The sequence below is a fragment of the Nannobrachium achirus genome, assembly GCF_963921795.1.
Source record: "Nannobrachium achirus genome assembly, chromosome: 4".
In the NCBI taxonomy this organism is placed as follows: Eukaryota; Metazoa; Chordata; class Actinopteri; order Myctophiformes; family Myctophidae; genus Nannobrachium; species Nannobrachium achirus.
This window is the reverse complement of record NC_137813.1, coordinates 35,105,338-35,116,205: the sequence shown is the minus strand read 5'-3', so window position 1 is coordinate 35,116,205 and position 10,868 is coordinate 35,105,338. Positions and strand designations below refer to the sequence as shown.

The 10,868-nt window shown below is 43.7% G+C and overlaps 1 protein-coding gene across 1 annotated transcript in view; it reads right to left on the bottom strand.

The window, feature by feature from the left end:
* LOC308282558 (myosin-10-like) overlaps positions 1–10,868 on the bottom strand; it is a 112,383-nt gene that overhangs the window by 4,173 nt on the left and 97,342 nt on the right. The window contains exons 20-33 of the mRNA XM_080722938.1: positions 10,687–10,847; positions 9,970–10,078; positions 9,570–9,701; positions 8,740–8,946; positions 8,161–8,298; positions 7,856–7,979; positions 7,339–7,510; positions 4,535–4,747; positions 3,828–3,972; positions 2,543–2,749; positions 1,683–1,787; positions 1,288–1,440; positions 421–669; positions 1–111 (exon numbers count right to left, since the gene is read on the bottom strand). The exon at positions 1–111 is cut by the window's left edge and continues 102 nt beyond it. Coding sequence (XP_080579064.1) covers positions 1–111; positions 421–669; positions 1,288–1,440; positions 1,683–1,787; positions 2,543–2,749; positions 3,828–3,972; positions 4,535–4,747; positions 7,339–7,510; positions 7,856–7,979; positions 8,161–8,298; positions 8,740–8,946; positions 9,570–9,701; positions 9,970–10,078; positions 10,687–10,847 — 2,226 coding nt within the window. The remainder of the gene's footprint in view (positions 112–420; positions 670–1,287; positions 1,441–1,682; positions 1,788–2,542; positions 2,750–3,827; positions 3,973–4,534; positions 4,748–7,338; positions 7,511–7,855; positions 7,980–8,160; positions 8,299–8,739; positions 8,947–9,569; positions 9,702–9,969; positions 10,079–10,686; positions 10,848–10,868) is intronic.

Here is a 10,868-nt window from a genome sequence, read left to right as displayed (position 1 = left end):
CAGGGCTCTGGTCATAGACAGAGCCTTGGTCTCCTTCTCCCTGGCCTCTGCCTCCGCACGGTCACGCTCCTCAGCATAGCGGGCCGAGATGCTCTTCTCCTCAGCCAGCATCTAGACAGGGATGGGATCAAAAATGCAAATGGTTATTTGATGAGGATCATAGGATGTGATGAGGCTTGTGGCTTCAAGGGAATTAAAGAAAAAGACAGCCAGCTAAATAAGGATTCAAATGTGCATGGTATGGCTATGGATCTCTCTCTCTCTCTACAGTACATACATACACAGTAACAAAAGTTTGTTAAATATTTTGAAACATAAAGGCCCACTGGCAAATAATCAATCTTCTCCTCGCAAGACTAAGCTCGGTCCTCTCATACCTGGCTATCTAGTTCAATTTGTCTGCTACAACTGTAGTCCAACCTGGTCAAACTTCTTCTGCTTCTTCTCCAGGTTGGAGACGATCTGTCTCTGGTGGTCGAGGTCCACCGTCAGATCGTCCAGCTCCTGCTGCAGGCGGGTCTTTGTCTTCTCCATCTTCTCGAAGGCGATGGTCTTCTCCTCCAGACGCTGGCCGGTCAACTCCATGTCCTTCTGCAGCTTCCTCTTCAGCTCCTCCAGGCCCTCCATGGCTCCCACATCATCATCCAGCTTCTTCTTGGTCTCACATAGCTAAAGACACGTTAGAAATGAGTGTGATGAGGTATATATATAGACCATAGAGTAAGTGGTATTGCTTTATTTTGTTTATTACTTTGGTGTCAGCATGTTGGCACTGGAAACATTGTGTTCTTTAAAATGTGTCTGAATAATTAACGTAAGGGATGCGCTGTGTTGAGACAGCCAAAAATCTTTTTATTCATTAATTTATATAGAAATACAATACTATGCACATGGTGATCTAGATGCATAATAAATCGTTTGCTGCAAATTATGATTATTAATAATACTAATAATATAATTATTCATTTATAGTTCAATTAGTCCACAAATGAAATTTATAAGTAACATTAAGGTAATAAAGTACAAAATGGTAAAAGAAGAAGAAAAATCATCACACGTGACGTGATATGACCTCAAAGAGCACTCATTAAATTACTTCATACACTCACCCAAATGGTCCAAACTATTTTCGTTTTACAACATGGAACAGCATTCAGTTGTAAATAGCACATATTGCAGCCTGCCATGTATGCGTGCCAATCAATGTGAATTGATTCTAAGCTAAGCAATATCTGCTCATGTGAACATGTCCCTGTGAGTGTTGGAGAGAGGAGTCTCTCCTCCTACCTGTGCCTGCAGCGTCAGCAGCTGTTTCTCCAGGTTCTTGCGCGCCTCCTCGTCTTCCTCCTGCTGCTCTTGCAGAGCGCTCTTCTCCTCTTCCAGCTGGCGGATGCGGGTGCTCAGGTTCAGCTTCTGACGAGTCTCCTCCTGGAGCAGCTCCTACGCGCACACACACACACACACACACACACACACGCACAAACAGTAGAGTAAGGCAGGTGCTCAAAAAATATCCACGCATACACACACACGCATTTGTGTGTATGGGTGGATATTTTGCCAATAATACCGGTAGATCTACTAGCAGATCTATTTGTCGTGGTCAACTAAGTAGAAGTTACCGTTAATGTAAAAGACATTTAGGGTTTAACTTCACACTGTGTAGCTGCTGTGTATCTCACCTGAGTGTCCTGCAGCTGATTCTCCAGCCCAGTAACATCCTTGGTCATCTTGATGCCCTTCCTCTCAGAGTCCTCCAGCAGGGAAGACACGTTGTCCAACTCAGCCTGCAGAGACATCAAAATAACGGCTGAACACCAGGAATCTATTTCTATTTCTAGAGTCTATTTCTTGAGCTGCATTTTATGTCATGAAAGGTGCTATACAAATAAAGGTTATCATTATTAGTCCAGGCAAGAAAGTTTAATGTGAACTTGAAGTATGCAAAAGCTACACAACAAATGCAAATAGCACACATTTCATATTTGTGTACCTGTGTACCAAGTAAATTGTGTTTATGAATGACTGTATACCAGTAAGACTCCCTAATCGGGAGATAAGCGACTGTCAGTTTGCATACACAAACTTTAGAAGGCAATCGTAGCCAATCAGGAGGGAATATGGGACAGATCCATGTTGATGACATGACTTTAGAGATACTGTGTACAGCTTTGCGTGATTTTAGGGCAAAATCTGTAGGAGCAGTGCCCAAAAAATTGTTTTGCAAGAAATGGCCTCATGGTGGCGCTAGAAGAGAGCCATGTGAGAAATCAGGGCAGGAGGTTGTGGTTTGCCAGCCAAAGATATGTTTATGAATGACTGTATATCACTTAAACCCTATAATTAGTTGAATATATTCCCATGGGATACAAATATCTTTGAGGAAAATAGCAGATCTACACGCTGACAATGCGTCACAGCGCAACACAATGTGGACGTGTGGATCTGATATTTTTCACCGAATGTACACCCCAGAAGAGGGATGCTAGGGTTGAAGCGGTTAAATGCGTCTCTGCAGGCCCCGTAGCACCCAATCACCCACCTGTAGTTTGTGTGAGCGGTCAGCCATCTCTCCCTTGCATTTCTCTCCCTCTGTGACTCGGGCCATGATCTCCTGCAGCTGTGACTCCAGTTTCTTCCTCTTATGCTCAGACTCAGTCTTGGCCTGCTGCAGGCCCTTCACCTCCACGGCCATCTCCTTGTTGGCACTCTCCTGGCTCTGCTTAGTCTTCTCCAGGTTAGCCTTGAACTGGACACAGCATCACATGGCACATACTGTATCTTAAGGGCTGCAACTATCGAATGTTGATTATTCTTTCGATTACTTATTTGATTAATTGAATAATCTTGAAGTGCTTTTATATTTTTTTTGATAAATTAATGAATTCTGATTGCCTTTTTAAAATCGGATAAATCTATTTTACATTTGTAGATGCATGTATTTGCTAGTTCGTCTACATTTATGTTAGATATCTTTTTCTTCTAAGGATTATTTATATTACTGTTGCACCCCTACATATACATAAGAGTCCAAACACTAGTTAGGACATCTCCATAACAGAGAATTCCAGTTTGAACCAATGTGAGAATCCAAGTTGTGAAGTAAAGGCTAGGCAAGGGGGACTCAGGACTTTAGTCTCAGGACTTTATTGTGTTGGAAAAAAAGGCAAGTAAAATAAATAACATTTATTAGTTAACTTGAAATAGAAATCACTACCTATGACGGCTATTGCAGGGTGCCATAAGTGAGCCATAACTGCTGCTATGGACAGGAGACATGTCTTAAAGGGATGTAAATGTATTTGATATAGGGCTAATGTTGCATTAGTAGTCATAAATCTGAGCAGTCTTCCGTGTGATGCTGAAATTTTACTCCGGTGATGTCACTAGTGTAAAGTCTGAGAATGTGACTACAACTACAACCATTACTTCATGTTTTTTAACCGCTACCTTCAGTGGTCATGTCACTGTTCTTGTTTGCTGAGGCAAAATAGTAAACTCGACTTCAGAAAATATGAATGAAGTTAATGGTGACCATACACTGTACGAGCATGCCAGAGCAATGCTTGCCCACAAAATGCATCATATATGATTTTTAAGTTTAACTCAAATCCTTGCTTCTGAGGGCCCCTGGAACAACATATTTTGAGATGGGGGAGTCTGCGCCAAAATGGGGTTCTTGACATGAAAAAGTTTGAAAACCACTCATATAGCAACATAAGTTTTTCAGAAAACTGTTTGGATTTAGAATAATAATGGGTAAAAGCCACGCTGGCAGCATAAGGTAAAGTAGGTGACTTGGAAGTGCCACACTGCCACAGTCATACCCTCTTGGCCTGCTCCAACTGTTCAGACACTTCTTCCAGGGCGGTGACATGCCTCTGTCTCATCTCCTGAATCTGGGCCTCATGGTTCTTGGTCTCCTCCTCAAGGGCCTTCTTCAGCTCAGCCACCTCTTGCTCACGCTTGGTCCTGAGAGCGATAGAGAACACAAGAACGTTCAACGGGCATCAACAAAGGAATGCTCCTCATTTAACCCATTAAGACCTGATATGAGGCTGGTTCTACAAATGCCTTCTAAATCAGAAGTTCTCACACTTTTAAGACTTTTTAAAAAATGTAAAAAATAGCATATGTACAAGCTTGGAGCGCGGCACTTCATGCCGCGTTGCGAGCGTGTATACTGTATGCTATTTTAGAATAGCCAACGATGCTTTAATGGGTTAAAGTTACTACATGCCCTGATGATGACCAGTGTATGGTCGAAACATGTCGGCTTTTTAAACTAATGTAATAAAGTCTTGTTCCCCCCTTTTTAAACCTTTGAGTGCCTGGATCACTTTTTTCTTTTTGATGGGTTAAAGCTACTACTTCAAGTCTCACAGTTATTATTAGCTGCCTGTGATGCTGTCGCTTGTTTTGCTATTGCACTTCATTTGAATTTTCTCCGGATAACAGTGCTCGCCGAACGGCTTTATTTATTGTACGCTACAGAGATAAACAAGCCAGTGAGGAGAAACAGAACTGTGAGTACCTGAGCTCCTGTTGAGCGGCAGTGGTATCCAGGGTGTCCTCCAACTCCGTCTTCAGAGCTTCCAGCTCCTCGCTCAGGTCCCTCTTGAGTTTCTCTGCTTTGTTCCGGGCCTGTTTCTCAGACTCCAGGTCCTCCTGCAGCTCCGACAGCTGGGCCTGCAGCTCCCTCACCTGTTTCAGAGCGTTGTTCTTCTGGCTCACCTCATCCTCACCCCTGATGGTAACATGTAACAGGAGACAAACGACAGACACAGCACACAGACGTTATGATCACAGAAGTAGAGACACAGTGAGAGATAGATGCATATACATAAATGCATTGTGATCGTAGTTGCAGTGGTATGTGGGTGGGTACATAGTTCTTTTCCTCATTTATACATTACTTTGAGAAAGTGTGATCTTACAGCTGCTTATCTTGACACTTATTCATTACTTAAAATTCATATATTCATTTACAGTATGTGTCAATATGAACTATGTTAAAAAAAGAATCCTAAGGTGGTTGCACATTATTGCGTTTAAAAAGAAATATATCCACAACTTTCCAACGTCCCATCGTGCATTGCGCAGAAGGAGTGCGGCAGTTACGGCGCCGCAGCCAAGAGTGATCTACAAGCTCACAACGGTCGCATCTGCGACGTGACGTGAGCTTGTATGTCTGCTGTTCTCTGGAAGTGTCCCACAAATAATTCTACAGTAAATTCTCAAGGAAACAGGTGGATACGGATGAAATAACGGGCGGCAGTGTGCAAACGTGATTGACATAACGTGAGCTTGATTTTTTATATTTACGTGCTCCGAATTTCGCTCTGATATTCGGCCGAAAAAAAACGCACCGATGTGCATGAACGCTTAGTCATCAGTAGGGTTCATTTGGGAGGAGGTAGGTGCACAGAAAATACCATAGCAATCGAGCCTGTCATTTTCAAAACATTTTGTTTCTGACGAAAGTGTCTGGAACAATGTAATCCAACCTTGAGATATCTCAATATGTGAACGTGGAAATGTAGGCCTAATGGTGGCACTAGACTAGAGGAAAGACCAGTAGTAAATTAGGATTATTTGCATAGAAAGAGGTGAGTTTTGTGCCAAATGTGTGCATATTACCTGATTTTAAATGCTACAGCATTTTACACCACAGCACTATTTGCATGGCAGTGCGGTTGGGGGCTCATTTCACCCTTTGTGGGTGGGTTAAGAATTACACGGCTCCTCCGGCTTTATTTTATTTGCCCGGTTTACCAGCTGCAAAAGCCACACAGTCCTTTTGTGGAGCCACCCAGCAATGTCACCTGCTTGATGCCATGATCTGCTATGCATAAATACTCCACAGGATGGCAGTAGAGGCATATTTTCACAGTCATTCTACAAACATTGGGGACCAGAGGCTAACATTTCCTTTGGATAGGCTGAGCTGACATTGATGGACAGCTGTTGTTTTTTGAAGGTCACTTATCTCTATAATGTTGACTCGACGCGCAACGCACACAGGCGCGCGTGCACACGCACACGCACACACACACACACACACACACACACACACACACACACACACACACACACACACGACACATGCACCACACACATTCCAAAGCAATGAGATCCCCTGGATAAATACATTCTTCCTTGGTGGTCTGGTCAGCCTGCTATGTCGTGACTCAGGATCATAATAATGGTAAATGCTCACGGGGAGCGACTCTGCCTGGAGTGCATTCATAAAGTCTAGTTAAATGTGTCATATAACACGCCAGGTGTGAATACGGTATATCTTCCAGCATGTGGGGCCTGATGATGACTATGTACAGCTATGCGGCACTGAGGCAGAATCTCTACTGCCTCACACTGGTGAAATTCATCCTCATTGACTATATACCTGTACCATCTGAATTATTTAAGAAGTCACTGGCTAATCAGGTGGACTGATGTCATCGTTTTGGACAATTGGCGCATCACTGTGATGGGTATGTTCATATGAGGCTATTTGCGAAGCCTTATTCAAACTAGATAGAAAGCCCCTGCTGTGACTTCAATGACATACTATCATTCTATTGAGACTTCATGGCGGGGTAAAGTGGTGCTAAAATTGGAACGATACAGGGAAGATGGTACCATTCTAGTCTTCTCTGTATTGTTCCAATTTTAGCCCAAAGACAGAGCCCCGTTGCCAAAAAAGGGCATTTTGGCATTGCATCTGAAACGGCTTGGAATTAGAGACAGACAGAACATAACATTTCAATATCTGAGTGGTTGTTTAGGCTAAAACCTGTATAAAACCGTATATGGAATATGGACCAATATTTATATAAAATATATATTCTTAAAAGCATGGTGTGGCGGTGGCCCCCTTTAAGGATGGGGGTAAACTACTCCTTTAATAAACAGAAAATGCATTTTTTTAGGTGGAGATACCAATTTAATCAGGAGAGAGAAATCACACAGGATACAGGATGAACAACCTCCAGGTCGCATACACAAACTTTAGAAGGCAATCGTGGCCAATCAGGAGGGAATATGGGAAATGGGACAGATCCATGTTGATGACATGATTTTAGAAATACTGTGTACCACTTTGGGTGATTTTAGGCCAAAATCTGTAATCTGTAAACAATCGGCCTGATGGTGGCGCTAGAAGAGGGCCATGTGAGAAATCACATCAGCATCAATAGGGCCAACGGTGCCAGAGATAACCCTTGCGACCTGACAGTTGTAATAACAACCAGGAAGAAGAAATAAATTATAGCTAGGGGATGAAGTGGAGTCAGTTTGACTCTCCTCTCTGATTTGTTCTCAGGAGGTCTAACGTACCTAGCTTGTAGTGCCTGTAGCTCCTCTTCCTTCTTAGCTAGTTGGACTTTCAGCTCTTCTATCTGGGCCTGTAGCTCGGCTATCTGGTCCTGGAAGTCCGATGTCTCTCCATCTAGCTTCCGCTTTGCCTTCTCCAGCTCCTGGCGGGTCTTCTCTTCTTTTTTCAGTCGCTCTGGATGGGAACAAGAGACCATGGTTTGAAAATAAGTTCTCCTGTTCTAAGTGGTATTTTCTACAAAACGTACTACAGCCCTTTATATGAACTTTATTGTACTTTACTATTTATTTCGCCAACCATTTTAAGTCCAGACACTCATCTGTGTACTCATTCAGGTACACAGACCCACATTTAATAAAGATGTGTTCCTGGGACCTCCTTTCTAGTGTTATACAGTATATGATACCATAGAAGGTTTAGAAAGTGAAATTCAACTTCTCCTTAGTTAACTGGGGACCCCCCTTTAACTCACTGTGACTGTTTTCAAGTTTGCTGGACGGCTTTAGACGATTTACTTACCTTCCAGGTCAACCATCATCATCTCCTGCTTGTTCTTCACCTTGCCCAGGTTCTTTGCCTTCTCCTCTTCCTCAGCCAACGTGGAGGTCATCTCATTGATGCGGTCGTCCAGCAGCTTCTTCTCCTGAAGGGGGAAGAAAGGCAAGATGATATAAATGGAATGGGAAGTGGAATGCATGTACATACAGTAGAGACTGATATTCAATAGTTATAGATCAAGGGTTCACAAACTTGCTCAAGGAACATTTAATCTGTGAATAATATAATATTGATACTGAGTAGACCGAAGCATCCTTCTGTCTCACCTTCTGGAACTTGGAGTTCTGGTCCTCCAGGAGCAGAATGTCCTCTTCAAACTTCTTCATCTTGGCCTCGGCCGTCACCTTCTCCAACTGCAGCTTCTGTCTGGCAGCCTCCTCTTCATCCAGCTGTTCCTCCAGGTCCTACAAACACACACAAATACTACCAGTAAGAGGAGCGACCGCCAGGTCGCATGTAAAAATCGGCCTTATGGTGGCGCTAAATGGGACAGATCCATGTTGATGTCAAGACTGTAGACATACTGTGTACTGCTTTGCATGATTTTAGGGCAAAATCTGTAGGAGCAGTGTCCAAAAATGTGTTGAAGAAAATCAGCCTGAAGGTGTCAATTTGAACAAACACAAACATTGAACATTACAGCATCTTTAAGTATAACAAAGTATTGAATAAAAAGATCCTAAAATGTGAATTAGGAGCATTGTTAAGCAAACAGGGTACTTGAATATTTGTTGTAATATGCATTTTACAGTTGTTCAGGTCCATGTAACATCTTGCCAGATACTATATACCGTAAGACTACTTTCCAGCACACCACTCCGTCCACCATCCCTCTCTCACAGCACCTGAATATGTGACTGCATCTTCTTCTTCTCATTCTGCAGGCTCTGGTTCCTCTCCTCCTCCTCCTCCACCCTGGACTCCAGGTCATGGAGTATCTCCTCCAGCTCCTGCTTCTTGGCGGCCAGACGGGCCCTCATCTCCTCGGCCTCGGCAAACAGCTCCGTCTCCGCCTGGAGCTGCTCCGCCAGGATGTTCTTCTCCTCCATCAGCTAGAGGAGCAGGCGTCAAGTCAGAATGACAACAGTCCCAGTGTGTGTGTGTGTGTGTGTGTGTGTGTGTGTGTGTGTGTGTGTGTGTGTGTGTGTGTGTGTGTGTGTGTGTGTGTGTGTGTGTGTGTGTGTGTGTGTGTGTGCGGGAGTGCATGCATGCGTGTGTCACAGCTCCCTTGTTCCATTCGGGTTGCAATTCAATAACCCCACTGGCGCCTGATCAATGAACTACTAAAAATATATATGGAACATGGCTACCCTAGATACCCCCCCCCCCTCTCCCACAAGGGAATTAAACAATCAACTCAAGCACCCAGTAACGCGGTTAAATATTTGCCGGGATAAAGTGACCTATATTGTGGCCTGGAAAAGGTGACCTATAATGTGGCACGTATCTACATATAGTATCGTGTATATTCAGTTAATGCAGCAGACCAAGTTCAAATTAAGTATGGATATATCAAATATAGCCTTGTCTACAAAAATTAAGCTTTAAGGCAACAGAGTCAGTCAAAGGTAATCAGTGGTATCCAAGCCGATACGCACGGCGAGTTTGAAGTCTATAGTATCTAAATACTATAGACACTGTGGCTCTGCAGAGGTCGGGTGTGGTTGGGACTGACCTGCTGATGTTTCCTCTCCATCTCCACCAGCTCTCCCTCCACCTTGCTTTGCTTCTCCTTGACTTTGACCAGCTCCTCGTCTTTAGCCTGCATCTCCTCCTCCTGCCGGGTGACCTGCAGCAGGGGCTTCACCTGGGGTAACACACAAAGAGGAACGTAATTAATAGTAGTAGTAGTAATACTGTAATAATAATGGATTGCATTTCTATAGCGCTTTTCCAAGTGCTCAAAGCGCTTTACAATGGTCCATTCATTCATACATTGGGAAGTGAAGTCACTCTGAAGGGAAAAGCCTCACTTTTGTGTACTTGGCGACAATATATGTGCACGCACGCACGCGCGCGCACATACTGTACACACACACACACACACACACACACACACACACACACACACACACCTTAGTGAAGAGTCTCCACCACTGCCAGTGGCGTAGCTTCAGGTAAGCAGCACAGTTCCTCTGCAGGACCTTCAGGGCGCTGAGCTGCTGCTGCTTCTTAGCGAAGGCTCTGCAGCCAAACAGGAGCAGGAAAGAACACTGTGTATGTCAACTCTCATCTTTTTGCAATTTTAAAGCTACTCAGAATCTTACAGATTGCTGCTTTGAGTTAAAGATGCGATCTGTAAAATGTTACTCCCAGGATAGGAACCCAGGTCTCCCGCGTGGGAGACTCTACCACTGAGCACATTTGGTCAGGGGAGATATTGCGTAGATGAGCTTCAGGCAATACCTCTCGTCAACAGTGTTGCTATCCAAACACTGGGTCTACATTTCTCAATAGAAGAGCAGGGAGACCCACTCCAACCACTGCACATGAACTACGTATATGGTATTGTCATACTAAAATAATACATACAAATTAAGTTTCATTCATTAAAATCTGCATTCCAAAAGTTCAGGAATGCAGATTTTAAGATTTACAGCACCAGATTCACTATGTGAGTCTGAGATTTCGGAAAGTTTGCGTGGCTGTGCGTGACAATTCAAAAATTCATTACCTCGCCAGAAACAAATAACAGTTTGTTCAATATCAGATGAATAATTCAAAAGGAGACAAGAGTGAGGTTAAGAATCTCATGCAAAAAAAACAATAGCGACCACTAGATGTGGACTCACTTGCGTGCCAGGTATCCCCGGCAGACCGCCTGGAAGTAGATGATGATGTCAGTGATCTTCAGGTCTCGCTCCTCCTCCAGGTGGGCCAGGACTCCGGCCCTGAAGAAGATCTTACTCTGGCCGATACGGAACAAGTTGAGGTCCAGCTCCAGAGCACGGATCTACAGAGGATGGATGGATGG